This window comes from Terrapene carolina, unplaced genomic scaffold, assembly GCF_002925995.2.
Source record: "Terrapene carolina triunguis isolate 2854851 unplaced genomic scaffold, T_m_triunguis-2.0 Scaffold58, whole genome shotgun sequence".
NCBI lineage: Eukaryota > Metazoa > Chordata > Testudines > Emydidae > Terrapene > Terrapene triunguis.
The window spans coordinates 40,531,731-40,558,651 of NW_020664409.1; the positions used below are offsets into that span (position 1 = coordinate 40,531,731).

The following is a 26,921-nucleotide window of genomic DNA, read 5'->3' on the forward strand; positions in this document are numbered from 1 at the left end:
GATCGCGATCTGCGGCGACAATTCAGTGGGAGGTCCTTCGCTCCGAGTGGGAGTGAGGGACCGTCCGCCGAATTGCCGCCGAATACCTGGACGTGCCGCCCCTCTCCGGAGCGGCCGCCCCTCTCCGGAGCGGCCGCCCCTCTCCGGAGCGGCCGCCCCTCTCCGGAGCGGCCGCCCCAAGCACCTGCTTGCCAGGCTGGTGCCTGGAGCCGGCCCTGGTTGCCAGGTGTCCAGTTTTGGACTGAAACGCCCAGTCGAAAAGGAACCCTGGAGGCTCCAGTCAGCACTGCTGACTGGGCCATTAAAAGTCCAGTTGGCAGCACAGCAGGGCTAAGGCAGGCTCCCTGCCTGCCCTGGTTCCGTGTGGCTCCCAGAAGCGGTAGCATGTCCCTGCAGGTTCTAGGCCGGGAACTGCAGCCAATGGGAGCTGCGGGGACGGTGCCTGTGGGTCCTCCACCTAGGAGCCACTGGGACATGCCACCGCTTCAGGGAGCTGCGCAGAGCCTGGGCAGGCAGGGAGCCTTCCTAAGGTAAGCGCCACCTGGCCAGAGGCTGCACTGCCTCCCACACCCCAACCCCCTGCCCACCCCGAGACCTCTCCTGCACACAAACTCTCTCCCAGAGCCTGCACCCCAACTCCCTGCCCCAGCGCTGAGCCCCCTCCTGCACCCTAAACCTCTCATCCCTGGCCCCATCCCAGAGCCTGCACCCCCCTGCTGGAGCCCACGCCCCCTCCCACACCCCAGCCCTGAGCCCCCTCCCGCACGCTGAACCCTTCAGCCCCAGCCCAGAGTCCCCTCCTGCCCCCCAAGCTCCTCATCCCCAGCCTCACCCCAGAGACCTCACCCCTTCCTGGAGCTCTCACCCCCTCATTTCTGGCCTCACCCCAGAGCCTGCACCCCCCAGCCAAAGCCCTCACCCCCTCCCGCACCCCAATCCCCTGCCCCAACCCGAAGAAAGTGAGTGAGAGCGAACGACGGAGGGAGGGGGGCTGGAGTGAGCGGGAGCGGTGCTCAGAGAAGGGTAGGGTAAGGGTGTTTGGTTTTATGAGATTAGAAAGTTGGCAACCCCAGCTTAGGGGCCAGCCTGCTAAATAAAAATATAACTGGGTGAAGTAGTTTAAAAAAATAACACTTCATTCCATTTATCCCCCAACTTTCTCCCCTTAAAAAAAAACCCCCTAAACTAAACAGAACCACTATTAAAAAAAACAAGGGCTGTCAAGCCATTAATCGTGCTGTTAAACAATGGAATATCATTTATTTAAATATTTTTGGATGTTTTCTACATTTTCAAATATTGATTTCAGGTACAACACAGAATACAAAGTGTACAGTGCTCCCTTTATATTATTTTTATTACAAAACTTTAGCGTCTACAAGTCCACTCAGTCCTACTTCAGCCAATAGCTCAGACAAAACAAGTTTGGTTACAATTTGCAGCGGATAATGCTGCCCACTTGTTTACAATGTCACCTAAAAGTGAGAATAGGCATTTGCGTGGCACTGTTGTAGCCCGTGTCGCAAGATATTTACGTGCCAGATGTGCCAATATGTCCCTTCATGCTTCAATCACCATTCCAGAGGACATGCGTCCATGCTGATGATGGGTTCTGCTCGATAATTATCTAAAGCAGAGCGGACTGACGCACGTTCATTTTCATCATCTGAGTCAGATGCCACCAGCAGAAGGTTGATTTTTTGTGCATGTGTGGTGGTTCAGGTTCTGTAGTTTCCACGTCGGAGTGTTGCTCTTTTAAGACTTCTGAAAGCATTCTTCACACCTCGTCCATCTCAGATTTTGGAGAGCACGTCAGATTCTTAAACCTTGGGTTGAGTGCTGTAGCTGTTTTTAGAAATCTCACATTGGTACCTTCTTTGCGTTTTGTCAAATCTGCTGTGAAGTGTTCTTAAAAACGAACATGTGCTGGTTCATCATCCCAGTCTGTTATAACATAAAATATATGGCAGAGTGCGGGTAAAACAGAGCAGGGGACATACAATTCTCCCCCAAGGAGCTCAGTCACAAATTTATTTAATTATTTTTTAAATGAGCATCATCTGCATGGAAGCATGTCCTCTGGAATGGTGGCCGAAGCATGAAGGGGCATATAACTGTTTAGCATATCTGGCACGTAAATACCTTGCAATGCCGGCTACAAAAGTGCCATGCAAACACCTGTTCTCACTTTCTGGTGACATTATAAATAAGAAGCAGGCAGCAGTATCGCCCATAAATGTAAACAAACTTGTTTGTCGTAGCGATTGGCTGGACAAGAACTAGGACCGAGTGGACTTGTAGTCTCAAATTTTACATTTTATTTTTGAATGCAGTTACGTAACAAAAAAAAAAAATCAACATTTGTAAGTTACACTTTCACAATAAAGAGATTGTACTACAGTACTTGTATGAGGTGAATTGAAAAATACTATTTCTTGTTTATCATTTTTTTACAGTGCAAATATTTGTAATAAAAATAATATAAAGTGAGCACTGTACACTTTGTGTTCTATGTTGTAACAGAAATCAATGTATTTGAAAATGTAGAAAACATCCAAAAATATTTAATAAATTTCAATTGGTATTCTATTGTTTAACAGTGCGATTAATCACAATAAATTTTTTTAATTGCGATTAATTTTTTTTTTAGTTAATCACGTGAGTTAACTGCAATTAATCGACAACCCTAAAAAACCAAAACCTCATCAGTCCTTGGGGGGGAAAAAAGGTGGAGAGAGAGCATAAGTAACCATGGGTAACTCTATTAACTTCAGTAGAGTTACATCACAGATCTGTTTGGCCCAGTCTTTTTAGACTTCAGATGAGTATTTTTAGGTCTTGTCTTCATTGCAAAGTTAACTCAAGTTAGGACTCAAGTCCTGCCCCTAAATCAAGTCCCGACCAAAAAGAAAACCCCTTAATTTCAACCTGGTGCTGCTTTTAACTCAAGTTGGCTGGCCTAGTAGAAGGTACAGGCTAAAGCTCAAGTTAGCACAACTCATCACACTACGCAGACTTAGGCCAGGTCTACACTACCGCGGTAGTTCGACGGCTGGCAATCGAACTTCCGGGTTCGATTTATGGCGTCTGGTCTGGACGCGATAAATCGATCCCGGAAGTGCTCGCCGTCGACTGCGGTACTCCAGCTCGGCGAGAGGAGTACCGCGGAGTCGACGGGGAGCCTGCCTGCCGCGTGTGGACCGCGTCTGAACCACGGTAAGTTCGAACTAAGGTATGTCGACTTCAGCTACGTTATTCACGTAGCTGAAGTTGCGTACCTTAGTTCGAATTTGGGGGTTAGTGTAGACCAGGCCTAAGTCTACTCATTTTATGCCACTGTCCTCCCAATACCTTCCTACAATTCCTCCCCATGTGCCCCTGAGAGACAAGTTCTTGCACAAGATTTCAATCAGTCAATCATCCAGAAGCTGTATTTGGAGAGCAGAGGAATAGGGCCCTCAACAAGATTCAAGGACAACATCCTGAGAAGCTCAGAGCTTATTTCTTCTACCCCCATCCTGGCTGTTTTGTGGTACACCTCTACCTCAATATAATGCGACCCGATATAGCACGAATTTGGATATAACGCGGTAAAGCAGTGCTCCAGGGGGGTGGGGCTGCGCACTCCGGCGAATCAAAGCAAGTTCGATATAACACGGTTTCACCTATAATGCGGTACGATTTTTTGGCTCCCGAGGACAGCGTTATATAGGGGTAGAGGTGTGTTTATGTATTTACATTTGTATTGAGCAAATAAAACTCACCAACTGTTTTAATGGTGGGACTTCAGCTATAGAGTAGTTTGTTATAGCCTGAAATGTATCCAAATTGTTTCCTGGTTAGTCAGTAGAGGGAAGAAGTCTGCCCAGTAACAGAATATTATCTGTATACAATAAATTCTTGTGTTTCTATCTGTCCTGATATGCTATATCACCCTTCCCCAATGGCGATTTGATAGGTAGGGTGGACAAAGAGCAATCCGGTTTTATGCCATGTGACATTAATAGGGGAGGGGCCCTGACAACTCACCTGAACCATGATCATAGATGTTTATAGAAGACTATTCCATTTGTTAGAGAAACAGAAACACCTTTTAAACCCTGTCTAACATACAAAAATAATGCAGATTAAAACCTGGCTGTGAAACATGGCTGAGGTCAAATCATGTTAGAACATGGTTTATTCTTGGATAGAAAACATGTTAGGCCTGATGTACCACTCCCTTGTGCTTTGTGTAGTTGTTGGCATTTTGCACCTACTCTGCGAAGTGCAACCATCACTCTGAGAAGTCTGATTTGGTAGTATTACTTTGCACAGGTGTAAATTACTATACAAGGGGCAAGGGAGTGAAGATTCAGAACCACTAGAACTGTGTTACAGAATTGTTTTAGCCTAGGTGGGGGTGTCTACATTTTGGACATTTTCCAAAGATTTCCCAGTGTTGCTAACACCAGCTGAGCTCCAGCACTGTTAGCAACATTTGGAGCTCTAGGTCCAAATCCTCAGGATCAGTGCTACTGCACCTGGCAAGAAAGAAAAAAATATAATACAATTTTCCTGCATTCTTAGTCAAATGTGGTGAGGGGGTTTTAGTGCAGCTAGGTCCTTAGACCTTTTTAAATGTATGGTTTGAGTAAAGGACAATTATGAAAAACTCATTATTCTCAGCCAGTTTTCACATGGTTAATTTACATACTGCAGACCCATTGATTAGATTGCTAATTAGATTGATTAGAGGACACGTCAATCTCTTTGTACATTCAATAACAGATTTAAAAGCAGCCGTCCTTCAACAAAAAAAGACTTCAAAGAGAAACTGCAGAGCTTCAATTCATTTGCAAACTTAACACCATTAATTTGGGCTTGAATAGGGACTGGAAATGGCTGGCTCACTACAAAAGCAATTTTCCCTCTTTTGGTATTGACACCTCCTCATCAATTATTGGGAGTGGACCACATCCACCCTGACTGAATTGGCCTTGTCAACACTGGTTCTCCACTTCTAATCATAGAAGATTAGGGTTGGAAGAGACCTCAGGAGGTCATCTAGTCCAACCCCCTGCTCAAAGCAGGACCAACACCAACTAAATCATCGCAGCCAGGGCTTTGTCAAGCCAGGCCTTAAAAACCTCTAAGGATGTAAGGTAACTCCCTTCTCTTCATGTGCCAGTATATTTATGCCTATATCTGTAATTTTCACTCCATGCATCTGAAGACGTGGGTTTTTTTACCCACGAAAGCTTATGCCCAAATAAATCCCTTAGTCTTTACGGTGCCACTGGACTCCTCGTTGTTTTTGTGGATACAGACTAACACGCCTACTTCTCTGATACGCCCCGACACCACACCTTTATACCAATTTATATTAATATTCTGCCTTAAAAGACACCTCCAAAGCCAATTCTATCACATTTCCAATAAGACTGGTGTCTGACTAGATAATTCTTCCAGTTCCTTATACCACTTTCTTTCCAACTTTCCCAGTTTGTAGGCTCCAGTTTAATCTTGGGGTAAACACAATCCTGATATAACTGAACTACCTGATGTGTTGTGAATCCATTTTTTCTCTCTTGAACAGGTCCTGAAATAGGGTATTCCCCCACCAGCCCCTATTCCTGGGCCGTCAGGGCTCAAATTAAAAGCTATGTCCTCCGATCCCTCCCACTACCTACAGTGCACCAGCCAAGCAGGCTGGACCATATCCAGCTGCTCTGTCTGCAAAACTAGCCAGAGATCATAACTACATACTCCTGCTCCAAACAGGGCATATCCGTAGCCTTATGTTCTACAGTGATGTGTGTTCTATCACCTTGCAAGGATGAGGAACCCAGTGAGCCAACCTTTACTCCACCTAGGTCCGCCAGGGATAATGGTAACTAACGCCCCTGACGGCTGTCCCGTCTGTGATGAGATGAAATAGTTGCTGCATGTCCACCTTCAATGTGCGAGATTGCAGCCCCTCTTTTGGCTCCTTCAGAACCTCCTGCTGAGTTTCTGTTTGCACTTTACTCCACATCTATTCTGCTATGCACTCCCTATCTGTGACCCCAAGAAGTCATATGACTTCCTAGTCAACCTCCTCCTAGCACTGACCATGATGGCCATACCTCAGTCAAGGAGGAGGACACTCAACCGAGAGGTTCTTTGCAACTGTAGGGCCTACTTCCATTCCCTTGTCATTTCACTGCTCTCAGTAGAGTGTCTCTGGGCAGCATCCACTGACTCCTTGGACTCCTTTATGAAGCAATGGATGCTGTCTAGGGTTCTCTGCTTATTGTCCCCATCTGGTACCCTTGTTTTGAACTTTTGACCCCCACTCCTATTTGTGTTTTATCATTTGTTGTCTCGTGGAATCCTGTCTTCTGGGCTCTGTAGCCCCTCCCACAATTGAGGAGGTGGGCCTCTTGTCTAGGTGGACTTAGGTCCATCCTCCCAAAATTCACATTAGCCCTCAAACCTTCCTCACACCCCAATCCACCCCTATATCCCTCTTGCATTTGTTCTCTTTCTACTGAATACCATACTCTTAGATGTACTATGATTTATCACATTGAAATTCAAAAGCATCTAATTGCCTCCATAGTTCATTGTGCATTTGTGACCTTATAGCCACTTCATTTACATAAAGTAACCTAAGCATTATCTTCCTGTCCAGGTTTTTAAGTCATTTACATAGATGTTAAAAAGGGGTGCAGACAAGTTAACCCCTTGTTATCCTGAACCCTTAACTATTCTTATTTTAGCCTAGATTCTGCTGTCTGAATAAACCTCCCCTACTCTCATTGCTTCAAAGGTATTACAGCTTCTGCCATAATTTACTTCTATTCACACTATCAAGTGCAGGAGAAATCTGCCAAACAAACCTACAGCTTATTGTTTTGAAGCCAATATACAGCCCTTAAATACTCTTAGTGAACACACAAGTGCACAGTGATGCTGCAAAAGCAGGGTTATTGTGGGTTTATAGCCCTGACATTCTACCAACCCCCAGGCAAATTATTCCTGCCAGGGGCAGCATTAATATGTGGGACATGGGCTGATCAGGTCAAGGGGCAACTTGCTAAAATGTGGCATTTTTACTGCCTGCACTTACAGGAGTCACCCTTGCTACCATCAGTGTTGCTGTACTAATGGAACATTATGGATAAAAATTTTCCTATTGTAGAAACTCCAATGACCTGTACATTACTTTATCAACAAAGCTGTAGAGTAGGATGCTGCGAGCAAACACACCTATTAACTGACTAGAACTGCAATAGAAACTGATCATCATGCCATATTATATTAGTGATGACATATATACACATACCCAACTGGAATGTTACCATAATTATGATTTATTTGCACTACTTTAATGGAAAGTGTTCTATTTGTTTTAATTTCTTTATGCAGATTCTGTCACTCCTGTATTGTTACAAGTTTAAGGAATAATACATGGACATGTCCTTATTGCCGGGCTTATCTTCCTTCGGAAGGAATTCCAGCTACTGATATTGCCAAGAAGATGAAAAGAAGATGAAAACTGCACAGAGTGTGACACACAGGTTTGCAAGCCTAACATTCATTACTGATTAACTCTAAAGATATTCTGTGCACGAGAAGTGATAAGATTGAGGCCTCTTTTCTAGGCTGTGTCTACAGTTAAACTGCTACAGCAGCACACTGCAATTGGTGCTTCAGAGTAGCCATACACTGCAGCAATGAGAGGGGTTCTCCCAGCACAGTCGTTGAGACGCTAGCTAGGTCAACGGAAATGTTTTGCCATTGACCTAGTGCTGTGAACACTGGGGCTCAGGTCCCTTGAACTATGTCACTCTGGGGTGTGGATTTTCACACCCCTGAACAATGTAGCTGGGTTGACCTAATTTTTTAGCATAGACCTGGCCTCAGGGCAAGCAGAATATTTTGCTGTAGCGATGCCAGTCAATTTCCTCATATAAACAAACTCTAAAATAAACTCAGTCAGACCAATTGGACCTACTTATCCCAGGTCCAGATTTGCCAGGGTTTACTTTAGACTGTGGCCTTGTTTAGACTAGAGAAAAAGTGCTTTTTTTAAATTGAGTTAGCTCAACTGCAAGACCTTACGCTATAACAGGGGTCTCAAACACGCGGCCCGTGGGGTTCTTTCGTGCGGCCCGCCAAGCTCCCCGCGCTCCCCCCCCCCGCCTACCCCGTGTTGCCGCAAGCCCCGCGCTGCTCCCTGAAGCAGCTGAACTACTGTATGTCCCTGCAGCCCTGAGCAGGGGGGTGGGAGGCAAGTAGAGGGCTCTGTGCTCTTGCAGCTCCCATTGGCCGGGAACTGGGAACCACGGCCAATGGGAGCTTTGGGGGAGGTACCTGCAGGAGCAGCAAAAGCAGCACATGGAGCCATTTCTCCCCGCCCCCCCCGAGACTCTGGCTGCTTCCTGGAGCGGAGCGGAGCGGGGACAGGGCAGGCAGGCAGGGAGCCTGCCCTGGCCATGGGGCGCGGCGCTGCCACCCCGCTCTAGGTAAGCGGCGCCGGGCCGCAGCCCGTACCACGCACCCCTTCTGCACCCCAACCCCCTGCCCGGAGCCCCCTGCCACATCCCACACCCCTCTTGCACCCCAACTCCCTCCCCTGACCCCCCTGCCACACCCTGCACCCCTCACCCCTCCTGCATTCCAACCCCCTGCACACCTCTTGCACTCCCTGCCCTGAGCCCCCGCTGCACCCCTCACCCCTCCTGCACTCCCTGCCCTGAGCCCCCGCTGCACCCCTCACCCCTCCTGCACCCCACACCGCAATTCCCTGCCGTACCCTGCACACCTCCTGCACCTCAACTCCCTGCCCTGAGCCCCCTCCTGCACCCCCTGGGGTGAGGACTTCAGGGAAGGGGTTGGAATGGGGGCAGGGAAGGGGCGAGAAGAGGTGAGGTGGGGCAGGGGCGGGGCCTCATGGAAGGGGTGGAGTGGAGGCGGGGCCGGGGGCAACGAGGAGGGGTGTCAGTGATGCGGCCCTCGGGGCAATGCAGTAGTCCTCATGCAGCCCTTGAGGTCATCTGAGTTTGAGACCCCTGCGCTATAACAACCTGCTAGAATCAAACTAAAGGTGTTAAATTGCATCTTTAGTTATTAGAGTTACTGGTGTTTTCCCATCAAGTTAAACTACCTCAATTGAGCTAACAACTGGAAAAACAAAAACAAAAAAACCCACCTTTTTTTCTTAATTTAGGCAAGGCATCTGTGTTATCATTTAACCCTGTGCAAATTTGCTTGTAAAATGCTACCATTGTCCACATGTGTAAATCACTAAACAAATTGCAAAGCTGTAGAGAATTAGACCCATCATTTCTAACTTTGCAGGGCAGAGCAAGAGAGTGAATTAGCAGGTCTGGACAATGAAGACAGTTGATTGGTACTTTACTCATATACATTAATTTGAAAGTTTATACAAAACCAAAACATTTTTTCACTTTGTTCACAACTTTTCACTGCTTACTTGTCCCCTTTTCATTCTGCATAATGAATACCCCACCCTATTTTGATTTTAAGTATAGGCCAGAACAGCATCTCCTTCCTCATTCTTCTTTCTCAGTGTCTTACTTCCTTTTGTCTTGTCAGCTGCAAAATAAAACCTAATTCTTCTATATCAGCTGTAAGCTGAACATATTGCAGCGGAATGCCAAAATGAAGGGATGAATTTAGGAAGGGCTGTTGTTATCTGATTAGTTAGACAGATTACAAACAGCATGAGAAACATATCAGGAATGTTATATTATAATAGTGTGATTTTTAATTTTTATTTTTGCCTTGTGTTTTGTATTTCAGAAAACTATTTCACTGGTAATGGATAGTTTAAGGCAGTGCCTTAATATTACTACATGTGCATTTTTGTATTTTTTTTTATTTGAGACATATTAGAGGCAACAAAAATATCATTGATATGTCAAGGAGTACAAGGCTCTTGTTGTTTTTCTTTGTAGAAAATACTTAAAGGGCCCGGTTCACAAGATTTACTGTAGCACGGTCCTGAAGTAAAGTGAATGGGCCAGATCTCAGTTACATCAGTGTAAGACCCAAATCCCAGCCCCAATGAAGCCAATGAGAGTATTGCTACTGACTTCATCAGGACTAGGATTTGGTCCTCAGTCTAGTAAAAGTATAGTTGATTTTAGTGGAGTCAGTCAAGATTTGCACCAGTGTAACAGAGCAGAATGTGATCAAATAGGTCTTTTTACCTGCATAAGACCCGGTGGGTAGGGCCCACTATCTCCAACAGTTCATTTCACAATCTAAAGTGTTAGTCTGAAAACCAGGACAAAAGCCTCAAACTGCTAGATATCTAGTTCTAATTAATTTTACACTCAAAACGTGCACTTTTTTGTTAGACAGTGTATTAAAATAATGTGCTCAGTCAGTAAGATCTTGTAACTCCTGAGAAGTTGGGCTAATAATAGAAATTATGATATATCCTTAATTAAAGTTCCACCAGTCTAATGAAAATAGCTCTTAAGCAAACTGGCCTCTAAGTTTTCAGGCTTGGTTTACAATAGGTTGATACAGCTATGGTACTCAGTGGGGTGAAAAATCCAAGGGAAGGGAAAAAACCCTTCCATCGCTGTAGTCTGCATCTGCACTACAGGGTTATAGCAGGATAGCTACAGCATCATAGCTATGCTGCTGGAGTGCAGATAATGTAAACCTGGCCTCAGAATGGCAAAGATAATACGCTATGCCAAGTGAACAAGACCACCGGGTATATGACATATCTGTTGGGCTAAAGAATAACAGGTTGCTTTTTAACATTGCCTAGGTATGTCTGAGTGAAATGAGAGTTCATTTAAGGACTTGTGAGCAATATGTAGAAAAATATGGACCTCTACAAGAGCTCGGAGACACAGTAACAAGGTACAGCCCTTTGATGATCATAATGTGACCACTGTGCTGTTGAGTTTACTATGTATTGGTGTTGGGATAAAATAGTACGAAGTACAGCTAGTCAATTAAAAAAAGAAAAAGGTCAAAATTTGGAAGTTGTTTCCATTTCACAGGGTTTGACATGTAGCCATTTTCAGTTTTTTCACAATTTGTCACTTTTTTATCAAAATGGTCATCAGTTTTTTTGTATATTGAAACCAGTAATGATTTTGAGAATGTTTTCAATAAAAAACAAATATGAAATGTGACACTTTGCAAAAATAAAAAAAATCAAGTCAATGAAAAATGTTTTTCGTTAACATTTTTATTTTTGAAAAAAGGCCTTTTTTTAAATCACATTCTTTCTTTGAAAAATTTCAACCATCGTATAGCATAAAGCTAAGAATCAACATTTTTAAATATTTAGGGTAATTAAAATCCTCATTACTTTTTGGAAAACAAAATCTACCCGTGTTTTTTTATAAACAAAGAAAGTCATTCATAATCATACCATCTTTGTAATTCCCAGATATGCCTGTCCATTTTGCCAGTGTGAGTTGCATGAAGATGATCTAATGGACCATTGTCTCACTTATCATAGAACAGAAAGGAGAGCAGTGGTAACTATCTTGCAGTCAGTTATATGTGCAAATGTGTACTTTATTGAACTTACATATTAAATTGATTGATTCTGTTTGGCTGTAGATACTAGTAGACATGACAACAGGCAAAAAAAAGCGTTAATTACAAACTTGGCTTGGATGACACAGTAATTAAAAAAATAAGTGGCCTGTACCCAATCTGTAACAGTGATTCCACCCCAGCTAGCACGGGTGCTAGAAAATGGTATCAAAAGTTCTACGCTAGAAATACATCCAATATGTCATGATGGCTCCAAAGGATAGTTTATAGTTAGCCCTTTGGACTAATGGCATGCATTTTCAAAATGCCACGCCACCAACATTTTTACAAGATTCAGTGATTCTTCCACTTTTAAAATTCTGTATTCATCATTTCTCTCCATGGACCCAACATCCGCGCCTAACATCCCAGACTTCACTTTCTGTGCAGTATTTTCTGTCTATCTTGATAGTCCTCTTGCCTAGCACAAAACGATCTATGGATCATTATTTGAGAACTACTCCAATGATTCATAAGAGCTACAAAGGACTCACAGGACAAGGACAAATTATTCCAGTTGTACAAACAAAAATACATAGCATGGCCCCAAGCCTAGGGCTCCATGAGGCATAAGGGTCTGACTGTGGGGATCAAATTACAGGATCAAGACCTCTATATAGGCCTGATCTTGACAAGTTCTGTGCACGACTCTCATTGACTTCACTGGGAGTTGAATTTGCTTAAGACCTGATCCTGAGGGATGCCAAGTCAAAAAGTTAACAAATTGAATGACTGATATATGACACAACTATCCCTCATCACTAACAAAACAAAGGACAACATTCTCTTCTCCCTTATGGTGCAGGTTAGTTCTTAATCTGCTTAACTACTATCATATTGATCTTAACATTTTAGTAGGTCTGTGTACATCGGGGTGGGCAAACTTTTTGGCCCGAGGGCCACATCTAGGTTTGAAAATTGTATGACCGGCCATGAATGCTCACGGTTCCCGGCCAATGGGAGCTGCAGGGGCAGTGCTTGGGGCAGGGGCAGCGTGCGGAGCCCTCTGGCTGCCCCTACGTGTAGAAGCCGGAGTGGGGACATGCCACTGCTTCCGGGAGCTGCGCGGAGCCCCGGCGCATGCGGACCCCGCTCCCCGTTGGGAGCTCAAGGGCCAGATTAAAACGTCTAAAGGGCCGGATGCGGCCCCTGGGCCATAATTTACCCACCCCTGGTGTCTGTAGTACTGAGAGTACAAATTAAGGGAAGAATAAATAAGGTTACAGTTAAAGATTGGGTTCACCATTAAGAGTTACTACCCTAGCAGACCATATTTTGCCAATTTTTAGTTGTGTGGTTTTAAATTAGGTTCAGCATTTATTTGTTCAAGTCCACTGATTGTTCAGCACATATAGAAGCCAACCTGGTAATCGCCAAACAAAAATGTTATATTTTTTAGCATAAATATGTTTATTTATAGTACTTAGAGCAAATGCATAAACAGTAGCTGTGTGCAGTTATGGGGCAGAATAAGGCCCTTAAAACTTAGTTAACCCTCGTGTGTTAAAAGATCTCACTCCACAATTAAACAAGTTTATCCCTTATAGACCAGTAAATAATATACATTACACAGCATTTCATTAAAATAGTCTAACATCTTCCTTGAAAACCTCACACAAATATACAAACTATAGTTTAATTTAAATAATGTTTAGATTATAGAACAAACCCCAAAAAGAGTCAAGAAATTTCTCTGTCACACTGATGTCATAGCAACATGATCTATAAATGTGACTATCTGGTACAGCAAGCGGATAGACACTGTTTACTGCAAAATTTGCTACCAGAATCCTGCCACATAGCAAAGAGTTCTCCAGGGCAGGTTGGGGAAATACTCCATAGGGCAGTGGTTGCAGCTAGAAGACTGGCCTCTCCCCTTAATCTTGAAACCCTAGAAGGATAGGACTGGAAGGGACCTCAGTATGTCATCTAGTCCAGTCCCCTGCACTCAAGGCAGGACTAAGTAATAACTAGACCATCCACCCTCCATGGGATGTATTGTGTGGGTTGGCACATTAGATATCTGTTTCTGAGCGTGCTCAGTTGAGGTTCATGGAGAGATTCTAGCCTGCTGTTTCTCCCTTCTCTTTCATACCAGAAGAGCACAGAGCAGGATTTAGCTCTAAAAGTATTAATCAATAAGTTAGCCTTTTACACTTTGCTATAAGCATGTTATTCAAATGCTGTTTTAAGTGTGTACTAATATTTTTATGATATTATTTGAACTAAATTTTGCAACAATTACAATGGTTAGCTATATTGCAGAGGACCAAAAATTATGAAGGAACTAAAATCTCCTTCCAAAACAATGACGGCATTTTTGTTTTAAGTAGTACAGTAAACCACCACATATGTAAGTGGGAGCCCCATTATTTTCAGTGGAAGAGTAAATCATGCAGCACATAGGTTGGGAGCACAACAAATAACATTTCATTTAACAGTCTTGGGTTAGCCAGTACCAGGGAAGGAGTTAAGCATGAGATGAGGGCAGACAGACATCCCCATGGGTATCTACTGAACAGAAAACACGCAACTGGGATTAACCTAATTTTACTGCTGGACTGCGGGTGTATTGCGTCTGGCAGTAAATATATTTATGTCACTCAGAGAATGCCATTTAGCTATTACTGTTCCAGATATTTCACTCTCCCCTTAACACTGATATTTCCTTCTGCAATGTCTTTGTAATGAAAACTCAATAGTTATAGTTTTTCCCCTGCTTACAGTACTATCCAATTTGTCATTTAATACCTGGTGGAGATCCAAGCTATTTTAGCAGGAATTTTATAAGGCATCTTCAACTCAGACACACATTCAACCATGAAGACTACATAGTGAGTAAATAATCATTTTTATAAGCTACTGTCCTGACTTCTTTACATATCTCCCTCCGTACCTCTGACAATCAATATGTCATGTGAGGGTATGCATTAGATTGCCAGAATGTCATGCTTAGGGTATGTTGTGATGTTACGAAGATGTAACAGATATGAGTGGGGGCAACAGACTCTAATGGTAAGAACACAAGACAGAGTTGGGAGACATGGATTCTTTTCCCAGTTCTGCTACTAAGTCATGGTGTGACTTTTGGCAATACTTAGCCTCTCTCTGTTCCTCAACTTACCCCACTGGCTTCAATGGATTGAGCTATTAAACAACAGCTACTTACACTTTCCTAACTCAATAAAATTTAGACTATACATCACAAGAGTCAAAACACTATTAAAAATTCCAAAAACATTTTTCAGTGGTTTCCTTTATCGCCTTGACTGACGTCCATTCAGACACCATCCTGAAAAAAGAGATGAATCTAATACTTTCTAAAGTGAGGGCAGACCCCTGCCAGACTTGAGAGAACCACATGTGCCATCAATAAAGTGTTAATCTATACTATGTGCATATAAGAGCAATACACCTGGGTTGGGTAATATTTTATTGATGGCTCATGTATTTTTTTATCTTGTTTGCAATAGAGTGCTGAGATATGCAACATTTTGTTATTTGTATATATAATTATATAATATGCATCTCTATGTCTGGGGCCTGTAATAAATAACATAGGAGTTACTGGTGTTTGCATATCATATTTTACTTGTCTGTCTCCTCTGGAATTCTTCCTTTTATAATTAAATTTGTTTCATAGTAAAGATTTCTCCCACTATAAACTGTCAGTACTTAAAATTGAGTAGTATAAAATAAGTCCCCAATCCCGCAAACTACTTATGTATGTGCTTAACTTTAAGCATGCATATAGTTCCATTGAAATCAGTGTTTAGTTGGGTCATGGTCTAAGCAAGCTCTCAAGAATAGAAGTAGCTTGTTAAAGCGGTATTTGTTTTTATCTGCATGCCTAAATATCTTTTTCTTTTCTTATTCCGGGATATAAACATAGTAGAAGAAGCCCTTATTGAAAACATTCTACACCAGTCATTTTTAGAATATATGCAAGTGAATCATCCGAACAGCACATAATTCTACTGAAAAGGGTGGGCTAGATGTTCAACAGATTACATTGTTCATTCAAATTCAGTTTTTACAGTTACCGGGACATTGTCAGATTTTAGACCTAAACGGGTTGACTTAAAAAATAGTTTTGTTTTTAAATTAAATTCCAACTCCATCACAGAAAAATGTAAAAGATCACACTGCCATATTGCTGGGTTTTGAACACCTAAAATGCAATAGTCACTGTCTGCCTGTACTACCTTATTGCTCATTGACAAACACCTTTACCTTTATACAAGGGAAAGGCAATGACTGGAGCAGAGAGCAGCTTGTGATTGCACATTCCACGAGCAGGCCAGAGTCTCCAGGATACTGCTGATGATGTTGCAATGCTTGGGACAGACAGCAAACAAGGCACAGCCTTTTTTGGATTCTGTAGCCTATCAGACTGGGGGGGCACTCAGCGCTTCTGGCCTGCACCAGGGTGGTGGGGCTAGGGTCTTCTCTGCCCAGCAGGGATGGGGTCCCGGGGCTTCAGCCCTGCAGGGCATGCCTGCCGGGGCTCAGGACATCAGCAGGTGCCTCCTGTGGGGCAGGAGCCCTGGCAATCGCATCCTGGCTCTCAAACTTCTGAAGTTTGTCGTATGCGGCTCCGAGGGTCAGTACATTTGGCCACCCCTGTTCTAAAGTGACCAGAAGATAGGGCTATAGAATTGTTTCAAAATGTACCTCCAACAGAGAAGTAAGCACACAAACTTCTGTGTGTAATTCTACACATTTTCATTGTTGATTTAATTTCACAAATATGTTTTATCGTGAGGAATAAAAAGTTGGCAGGGCCATTGATTTCATCTTAAAAAAAATAGTCTGATTTAAAAGGCTTTCCTTCAAATAAATGTTCTTCATAAACCTCTGCTGTCTGATTTCTTTTTACATGTTGTCTATGACAGTGGCAAAAATGACATGAGATTTACAAGGTTGGTGCCACACTATATATTGCTCTATGGCATACTACCTGTCAACATCAAGGTCACAGCTTTATTAAAGGATTAAGATTTACAATAACATTAACAACATGAACACCTTCACATAAACCTCCCTGTAGTTTACTTCTTTGAGGTCAACAGCCCACTTTCTTCCCCTTCCAGAAGTTGTTAATCAATAATTACTGCAGTCTACTGAATAAAGTTCAAATGGACTAGCACTTCCTTTTTATCATATTTTGCTTTCTATAGTATCTAACCCTCTTTACCAACAGTAATTAATTTAGCTTCATAACATCCATATGAAGTAAGTAAAATTTATTCCCTATTTACAGATGTGGAAACTGAAGCACAAGAGAAGTTAAGTGTCTTGCTTAAAGCAACACAAGAAAGCTGCAGCAGACCCTGAAATACCACAGATCTCCCCGACTCCCAGTCACTTGCTTTAACCACAAGGCCATGATGACTTTCAACCTGTGCTGGATATGAACAGGATTTGTAAGATTCACCCCTTTTCCAATCCTCAAAACAAAGTGTGGAAAAACTGTCCTGTCTACACTGCAGCTGCTATCACTAGTAGCATCAGGGAAGCTGCATCAACGCAAAAATAAAAAAAAGGCTTCAAATTTTCCCAGTGTGCATGTACCCAAAAAGGTAGTAGCAGAGCTGGGAACAGAACTCAGGAGTCAAAGCATTGCCATGTAATCATCAGAAATAAAACACTAATCATTACAATCATTTTGTCTGAGGAAACATGCAGTACGTAATTATAATAATGAAATCTCTATTTAGCCGGTGTTAGCATATTACAGAGTCAGCCTCTTTACAACACCCAAGTCGTGTTTCTGGTGATTTTATTAAACTGAGTGAAAGTACTGACTGCTCATATTTATCAAACCAGGTGTGTACATCAAACCTTAATATTCAAAACCATTGGATAGGTATGCTGGGATTTTTGCAGTACTTTGTAAGAGTATTGGCTAAACAGTAACCACATATCTAAGTATCTGTTTGTCCTTGTCTGTTTTGCTGGATACATAACATGCATCAATATTTCTATAACAAACTCCCATAGTTTTTGGAATGATTCCTCTAATTTTGGGCTATTTTTCTTTTTTCCAATGAGAAGCTATCAGCAGCCTAGCAGCTACTAGCAGATGACAGATTAATTCTTCATTTCTTTGAGTCTGAACACTTCTGTTAGGAAGCCCAGAAGGATTAGTAAAGGGTCATTTGGTAATAAATATCCAATAATTTGTAATATTTAGTTACTAATCACATCCCAATACTCTCTAACTGGACATATCCGCCATATATGCATGAAAATCTCTCTATATTTTTAACCTGACTGATGTCAGAAAAGCAGACTTTGACTCCCTCAGGGAACAGATGGGCAGGATCCCCTGGGAGAATAACATGAAGGGCAAAGGGGTCCAGGAGAGCTGGCTGTATTTTAAAGAATCCTTATTGCGGTTGCAGGAACAAACCATCCCAATGTGTAGAAAGAATAGTAAATATGGCAGGCGACCAGCTTGGCTAAACAGTGAAATCCTTGCTGATCTTAAACGCAAAAAAGAAGCTTACAAGAAGTGGAAGATTGGACAAATGACCAGGGAGGAGTATAAAACTATTGCTCAGGCATGCAGGAATGAAATCAGGAAGGCCAAATCACACTTGGAGTTGCAGCTAGCAAGAGATGTTAAGAGTAACAAGAAGGGTTTCTTCAGGTATGTTAGGAACAAGAAGAAAGTCAAGGAAAGTGTGGGCCCCTTCCTGAATGAGGGAGGCAACCTAGTGACCGAGGATGTGGAAAAAGCTAATGTACTCAATGCTTTTTTTGCCTCTGTCTTCATGAACAAGGTCAGCTCCCAGACTGCTGCACTGGGCAGCACAATATGGGGAGAAGGTGACCAGCCCTATGTGGAGAAAGAAGTGGTTCGGGACTATTTAGAAAAACTGGACGTGCACAAGTCCATGGGGCCGGATGCGCTGCATCCGAGGGTGCTAAAGGAGTTGGCGGATGAGATTGCAGAGCCATTAGCCATTATTTTTGAAAACTCATGGCGATCGGGGGAGGTCCCAGATGACTGGAAAAAGGCTAATGTAGTGCCCATCTTTAAAAAAGGGAAGAAAGAGGATCCGGGGAACTACAGGCCAGTCAGCCTCACCTCAGTCCCTGGAAAAATCATGGAACAGGTCCTCAAGGAATCAATTATGAAACACTTAGAGGAGAGGAAAATGATCAGGAACAGTCAGCATGGATTCACCAAGGGGAAGTCGTGCCTGACTAACCTAATTGCCTTCTATGATGAGATAACTGGCTCTGTGGATGAGGGGAAAGCAGTGGATGTGTTATTCCTTGACTTTAGCAAAGCTTTTGATACAGTCTCCCACAGTATTCATGCCGCCAAGTTAAAGAAGTATGGGCTGGATGAATGGACTGTAAGGTGCATAGAAAGCTGGCTAGATCGTCGGGCTCAACGGGTAGTGATCAATGGCTCCATGTCTAGTTGGCAGCCGGTTTCAAGCGGAGTGCTCCAAGGGTCGGTCCTGGGGCCGGTTTTGTTTAATATCTTTATTAATGATCTGGAGGATGGTGTGGACTGCACTCTCAGCAAGTTTGCAGATGACACTAAACTAGGAGGCGTGGTAGATACGCTAGAGGGTAGGGATCGGATACAGAGGGACCTAGACAAATTAGAGGATTGGGCCAAAAAAAACCTGATGAGGTTCAACAAGGATAAGTGCAGAGTCCTGCACTTAGGACGGAAGAATCCCATGCACTGCTACAGACTAGGGACCGAATGGCTAGGAAGCAGTTCTGCAGAAAAGGACCTAGGGGTCACAGTGGACGAGAAGCTGGATATGAGTCAACAGTGTGCTCTTGTTGCCAAGAAGGCTAGCGGCATTTTGGGCTGTATAAGTAGGGGCATTGCCAGCAGATCGAGGAACGTGATCGTTCCCCTTTATTCGACATTGGTGAGGCCTCATCTGGAATACTGTGTCCAGTTTTGGGCCCCACACTACAAGAAGGATGTGGAAAAATTGGAAAGAGTCCAGCGGAGGGCAACAAAAATGATTAGGGGTCTGGAGCGCATGACTTATGAGGAGAGGCTGAGGGAACTGGGATTGTTTAGTCTCCAGAAGAGAAGAATGAGGGGGGATTTGATAGCAGCCTTCAACTACCTGAAGGGGGGTTCCAAAGAGGATGGAACTCGGCTGTTCTCAATGGTGGCAGATGACAGAACAAGGAGCAATGGTCTCAAGTTGCAGTGGGGGAGGTCTAGGTTGGATATTAGGAAACACTATTTCACTAGGAGGGTGGTGAAGCACTGGAATGCGTTACCTAGGGAGGTGGTGGAGTCTCCTTCCTTGGAGGTTTTTAAGGCCCGGCTTAACAAAGCCCTGGCTGGGATGATTTAGTTGGGAATTGGTCCTGCTTTGAGCAGGGGGTTGGACTAGATGACCTCCTGAGGTCCCTTCCAACCCTGATATTCTATGATTCTATGATAGGAATATTGTGAAACAAGAAAGGTATCCTTGGCAGAATAGTCATTTTGACTATTTTTCCTAACCAATACATTGTATACTTTCCCCACACCCCAAATCTTTTTTCATTTGCTGAAACAGCGATTTGACATTTAAATCATATAGCTCTCATAGGATGTTTGAGAGTTGAATTCACCAGTATTTTATAGAATTTGTTGCCCATTTGTACCCCAATGTTTTATGGAGGAATAGGTTCTCTAAATTGGGCACATTTATAACTAGTATTTAAAATCTGGCATAATTCACTTTAAACCAGACCAAAGATTTCTTTAGACTCTAATTTTAGAGAAATGTTCAGGTTAGATAAAACATTATGTCATCAGTGTTTTTTTCTGATGTATTCCTGCAAGTTTTATTCTTGAGATAAATTCACTAGTTCTATCCTCTGCAAACAGTTCCATGGCCAATGTGAAGAGTAAAGGAGGCAATGAACATCCCTGCCTAGTTCCCATGTATAATTCAAACAGGAAAGAATTAACCTCATTGGCTTGCACAACTGCTTCTGGGCTGGTATAAAGAGCTGTTTGTGACGGGTTCCCCCCAGGGTGCCAACTGGAACTGGGGTACCACTGAGCCCCCGACCCACCAGCCTGGGCTCCCTTTACACTGTATAGCTGTATCCAGCCTGCACTTTCACCAGCACACAAACAGGTAGGGACACACTGAGCTGCAGTTACATGCAGACGCTGTGATCAGCTCTGCATGGGAAGGCTCCAGCTAAGGAACCATTTTTTCTCTTTAGTGATAGGGGAGGCTAGTGCACGTTCTCTGGGGGTATGTCTTAACTGCAGAGTTAGCACAAGTTCCAACTGGGTGTTACCTTAATCCTCCTGTCCCCACACAAAAACCTCTGACCACGTCTGGTGGTGCTTTCAGCCTGAACGAGCTAGTGTAACTGGAGCTATAGGCTAAAGCCTGAGAGATGCTTTCAGTCAGGCTGGTAACCTTCCCACTTTGCAATGAGGACACAGGCTGAGCAACTAGAGTACTGACAGTTCTCCAATGCCTTCCCATCATTCCCCCAGGTTCCCCGGGATAGACAGGTTCTCCCACAATTCAGTAGGAAAGAACCATAGAGCTGCTCATCTTACTGCAGTACAAAGAACTATGGGATACACTCCCAGAAGTCCTAGTGGCACACATAAATGAGTTCACCACTAGCCCAGTAACTCAAGTAGGGCTTTGCAGTGTGGTTGCTCACTTTTGGGAGCCAAGTGCTTAGCATCAGGCACCAATTACCTGAGATAACTCTGAAGCGAAGACATACCCTAGAGATGCTGCCAGGCTCGCTACTACCAGCATCTTCATGTCAGGTCAGAAAACAGAGAGAGCTGCTTTGGCATGTGTGGGAGGAGGGTAAAAGAGCAGAAATCAACAGTCCTTGGAGACTGAAACCCACATATCCCTAGAGTGGGCACAGCCTGGGAAACAGCTGGGAGAGTCTTCCCACTGACTCCTGGCCAATGTATCTCAGCACGGCCTGAAAGGAACCTGTAGGAACAAGAAGAGAGTTCAGCCTCTCCGGGCCATTCAGCCCTTAATCTATCTACTGAGGCTTATAATGAGGGGGACAGTTAGGCCCATCTGTGGTTATTTGTGTGATGCAGACACTGTTTGACTGGGAACCAGGCTGAGCTCTCCATCTTCTTTAGCTCCCCCAACTCCCCACCTAGGATATGTGACACACAAAATGTTTAATCAGCTCTCAGAAATCATTAACTGTACATCCAATGGACAGAGACACTCAGGAAGCATCTTTGCTCTTGTTTCTGGCCCTGAGATCTCTGGATACATCTACTTTTCAGTGGAACAGCAGGTGTCCAGAGAAAAGGCAACACCTGGGGGATCCACAATGTAGAGACCAGAACAATCTTCACTCTCAGGGAGGCTTGTCTACATAGGGAAATTATTCTGGAATAAGGTCGTATGTGAATTTAAAGTCCTATTCCTATTCCAGAATAACTCTTCATGTGGACACTCTTATTTGGGAATAACAGTGCAAACTGGGCTAAACTAAACCAGAAAAAGGCACTCATATTCCAGAATAAGAATGTCCACACAGTGAGCTATTCCAGAACAGCTATCTGGTCAATCTCACCATGTAAACAGGCCCTCATACATCTCCTCCCCACACACTACATCCATGCAGTCTAGAGCTCAATCAGGGTTTCTCTGTCTGGTTTCACAGATCTTTAGAAAGAGTTTCCATCTCCCCTTGGGTCTGGGACTTGGCTCTTCTCCTTCAGAGCCTGGCCTTGGTCTTCTACTTGTCCTTTCTCTTACTGGAGGTCCATGCTTTGGGCTGCCTCCTCTCCAGCAGGGAGAAGAGTTGTTGATCTCCCCCATGGGGCTGTCAGGACGGCAGATTGGCTCTGGGTGTTCAGGCCAAGCTGCCTGCTCCACCATCCAAAAAAATTCACTTCATCCTATCCAGAGAAAGGAGAAGTCACAAGTCTGGGTTCAGTGTAGCCTCTTCCTAATGGGCTCACAGGTCCCCACAGCTGTGGAACATTCCACTTCTCATCTCACTGACATGGTCACACTAATGGGAACAAAGAACCAGGAAACCTCACACACAGACATGACAGCATGTCACATAGTAACTAACTAAATGGTACCAAGCATGAGAATCAAGTATCAGAGGAGTAGCCGTGTTAGTCTGAATCTGTAAAAAGCAACAGAGGGTCCTGTGGCACCTTTAAGACTAGAATGAGAATGTAGACCATTGATTGAAACTCAACAATTAAATAATACTCTTCCATGTTCTAGCACCTTTGAAACAAGACTCTGAAAGCACTTTATTAATGTGATATTACGGGTGGGGGGGAGGGGAGTGTGGTCTAGTGGTTACAGCAAGAGATCAGGAATCAGGACTCCTGGTTTCTATTCTCAGTCCTGGGAGGGAAGCATGAACATCTCCTTCCTAAACTGGGAAGATGTCATTTTATTTTAACATCTGTATCCTCAAATGGATGATTACTGACATATAGTACTTTTATAGTGCATGACATGTTCAAAGGCCTTTACAAACAGCATAATCTACCTGAGAGATGCTCATGAAACAGCATAATCTACCTGGGAGGTGGGTGTGTATCACAAATCCCATTTTACAGGGAAGCAAACTGAGGAGGCATGGATGGGGAAGTGGACTTACCCCCCGGCCACACAACAAGCCAGGGACAGAACTGAGAATAGAATCCAGGTGTCCTGACTTCCAGTCCTGTGTTCTATCCCATAGACCAGGATACAGAAAGAGGGTGGAAGAGTCCTTCTAAACACTAGACAGATTCTGTGAAATAGATACCATCAATGTAAAGAAATGTACTTGCACCATATTATATTAATCTATGTTATTCACACCACCCATTAATTAATAAATAATATTATAAATGAAATCAGTTTTTAAATACATTTTATTTCTATTGTGCTCTTTGGGTACGTCTCTTTGGGGTTTTTTTTTTTTTTTTTTTTTTTACAAAAATTAAATATTGGGGAAAACTAAAGTTGGCAATGTCCCATTACCATCTTCATTACCAAGTTGAAAGGAAAGGGGAAATGGGATGTTAATGAAATTTGCAGGTAATGCAACCCTGGGAGGAACTGTAAATACCAGTGAGGACAGGGAAATAATTTAAAAGGATGTAAAAAGTTTAGAAAGATGGACAAGGCACCATAAAACTAGACGTAATCTGGACAAATACAAAGTATTATATCTGGGGAAAGAAATCCAAAACACATGCACAGGGAGAAACCTGGGAAGTAGGCTGAGAGAGACTAAGGCTTTGTCTACACTACGCACCTTTTAGCCACACAGCTGTGCCACTACAGCCGTGCCGCTAAAGGGCGCGCAGTGTAGCTGCTGTTTGTTGGCAGGAGAGAGCTCTCCCACCGACAAAAAACTTCCACCCCCAACAAGCGACAGCAGCTTTGTCGGCACAAAGTGCTGTTCACACCGGCGCTTTTCATCGGTAAAACTTTTGTCATGCGGGGGGTAGTTTTGTTTTGTTTTTTAACACCCCTGAACAAAGTTCCAGTGTAGACAAAGCCTTAAGGGATGAGTAGACAAGAAATTAGCTATGAGCTTGCAATGCAAAGTGCCAGAAAATAAAAAGCCAATAAGATTTAGAGCTGCCTATGTAGAGGTATAAAACCATTGAACATATAGTCACTCTTTATTTGGTTTCTGATACTCCTACTCAGCTTCCATACCAGGAAGATAACAAGCTGGTTACAATTCAGATATGAACCAAAAATGTAAAGGCAGAGCAATTATGACACCTCCAGAACAAACAGCAGAAAGCAATCAAGAAAAGAGCAATTATTTAACCACACTATCCAGGCAATTAATATATACTTCTATTGTGGCAGCACCTAGAAGTTCCAATCTGAGGGACCCATTGTTATAGGTGCTTTAGATGCATTCAATAAGATAGCCCATAAAAATAGCATCATAATAAATTTGAAACTATCTATGGACTTCACTATGCTGTCCACTGTAACTACATGGGAGCAGCAGAGACTGATCTCAGATCTTCTTACTCCCAAACTATTTGTCTTGAACAACAGAAGAGTGTTCTTCAGTGGTTAGCAGTACAGGACCTATCACATACAAAGTAACAATTCTGATTCCATTCTGAAGAGGGCAGTGGTCTGTCTGTGTGTCTCTCTCTCACTCTCAGGCCTGGTCTACACTATGAGTTTAGGTCGACTTTAGCCGCGTTAAATCGAATTAAGCCTGGACACATTCACACAACGAAACCCTTTCTTTCGACTTAAAGGGCTCTTTAAACCGGTTTCTTTACACCACCTCCGACGAGGGGATTAGCGATAAAATCGGCCTTAGGGGGTCGGAATTGGGTGTGTGTGGACCGAATTCGACGTTATTGGCCTCCGGGAGCTATCCCACAGTGCTTCATTGTGACCGCTCTGGACAGCACTCTCAACTCAGATGCACTGGCCAGGTAGACAGGAAAAGCCCCGCGAACGTTTGAATTTCATTTCCTGTTTGCTGAGCGTGGAGAGCACAGGTCGCTCATCAGCACAGGTAGCCGTGATGGAGTCCCAGGATCGCAAAAGAGCTCCAGCATGGACAGAACGGGAGGTTCGGGATCTGATCGCCATATGGGGAGATGAATCAGTGCTGGCCGAACTCCGAAGCAGTAAACGAAATGGCAAAATATTAGAAAAGGTCTCCAGGGCCATGAAGGACAGAAGCCATAACAGGGACGCACAGCAGTGCCGCGTGAAAATTAAGGAGCTAAGGCAAGCCTACCACAAAGCCAGAGAGGCAAACGGAAGGTCCGGGGCAGAGGCGCAAACATGCCGCTACTACGCAGAGGTGCATGCCATTCTAGGGGGTGCAGCCACCACTACCCCAACCGTGTGCTATGAGTCCCTCACTGGAGAAACACACAGGGAAGTGGGTTCTGGGGACGAGGAAGATGAGCCTGAAGATAATGTAAATAGCTCACAGCAGCAAGGAAGCGGAGAAACCAGTTTCCCCAACAGCCAAGATATGTTTATCACCCTGGACCTGGAACCAGTAACCCCCGAACTCACCCAAGACCCTGTGGGCACACAGGGGACCTCTGGTGAGTGTACCTTTGTAAATATTACACATGGTTTAAAAGCAAGCGTGTTTAATGATTAATGATTAATTTGCCCTGGCAATCATGGCCAGTACAGCTACTGGAAAAGTCTGTTAACGTGTATGGGGATGGAGCGGAAATCCTCCAGGGACATCTCCAGAAAGCTCTCCTTCATGTACTCCCAAAGCCTTTGCAAAAGGTTTCTGGGGAGGGCTGCCTTATCCCGTCCGCCATGGTAGGACACTTTACCACGCCAGGCCAGTAGCACGTAGTCTGGAATCATTGCATAACAAAGCATGGCAGCGTATGGTCCCGGTGTTTGCTGGCATGCAGACAACATCCATTCCTTATCTCTCTTTGTTATCCTCAGGAGAGTGATATCATTCACGGTCACCTGGTTAAAATGGGGCAATTTTATTAAGGGGACATTCAGAGGTGCCCCTTCCTGGTCTGCTGAACAGAAATATTCCCCGCTGTTAGCCACGCGGTGGGGGGAGGGGTGAAGTGATCATCCCAGAGAATTGGGTGTGTGGGGGAGGGTTATTAGTTGGGTTTGTGCTGCACGTTAACCCTGAAACCGCAGCCCCTCCTTTTACATTGCAAATCTATTTTAAATGGCCAACCCAACGGATGCTTGGTATGGTTAATGATAGCAGTACTCTTTGAAACCATCCCCACATGTTAAGAAGGTTAAAAAAGCCAAAAGACTGTGTCTTACCATGGCTGCCTGCAAGCTGAAATCTGTGACCTGGCACTGCGTGAGTGATCTCTCACACCAGACAGGCAGGCCCTCAATATAAGAGGAAAAATGCGACCTTGTAACGAAAGCACATCTGCTGTGTAATGTGAACAGCAAAATGTAACGTGAAAGAGTGTACACATTGTTCTCTAAAATGTATCTTTTTTAACCACCTCTCCCTTCTCATCCACCAGCTGCAAATCGTTCTCCTTCACAGAGGCTCGTGAATATTCGAAAAAGGAAGCGAAGGACGCGTGATGAAATGTTTACAGAACTTCAGACTGCCTCCCACGCTGACAGAGCCCAGCAGAATGCGTGGAGGCAGTCAATGACTGATTACCGAAAAGCCCAATATGAGCGAGAGGAGAGGTGGCGGGCTGAGGAGGAGAGGTGGCAGGCTGAATCGCAGGAGGAACAGAGGAAGTTGCGGGCTGAAGATGAGAGGTGGCGTCAGCTTGCACACAGAAAGCAAGAGTCCATGCTCCAGCTGCTGGAGCATCAAACTGATATGCTACAGCGTATGGTTGAGCTGCAGGAAAGGCAGCAGGAGCACAG

The 26,921-nt window shown here is 43.9% G+C and overlaps 1 protein-coding gene and 1 long non-coding RNA gene across 2 annotated transcripts in view; both read left to right on the forward strand.

Annotated features, from left to right (window-relative positions):
- LOC115271560 overlaps positions 1-7,463 on the forward strand; it is a 23,771-nt gene extending 16,308 nt beyond the window's left edge. The window contains exon 3 of the long non-coding RNA XR_003900000.1: positions 7,393-7,463. This is a non-coding gene — a long non-coding RNA (uncharacterized LOC115271560). The remainder of the gene's footprint in view (positions 1-7,392) is intronic.
- Positions 7,464-7,524: 61 nt separating this feature from the next.
- RNF125 (ring finger protein 125) lies at positions 7,525-17,695 on the forward strand. Its single transcript, XM_029914395.1, has 5 exons — positions 7,525-7,544; positions 10,778-10,872; positions 11,411-11,501; positions 14,289-14,396; positions 16,826-17,695. The coding sequence occupies exons 2-5, from the start codon at positions 10,793-10,795 to the stop codon at positions 16,853-16,855; spliced, it is 309 nt and encodes a 102-aa protein (XP_029770255.1). The 5' UTR covers positions 7,525-7,544; positions 10,778-10,792; the 3' UTR covers positions 16,856-17,695.
- The last annotated feature ends 9,226 nt before the right edge of the window (positions 17,696-26,921 follow it).

Excerpts from the sequence above, each read along its gene's own strand:
- RNF125 (XM_029914395.1), top strand. The coding sequence starts at position 10,793 with ATGAGAGTTCATTTAAGGACTTGTGAGCAATATGTAGAAAAATATGGA. Across the intron at positions 11,502-14,288 it reads GAACAGAAAGGAGAGCAGTG|TACTATCCAATTTGTCATTT; the intron begins GTAACTATCTTG and ends CCCTGCTTACAG. Across the intron at positions 14,397-16,825 it reads TCAACCATGAAGACTACATA|ATGTGGAAACTGAAGCACAA; the intron begins GTGAGTAAATAA and ends CCCTATTTACAG.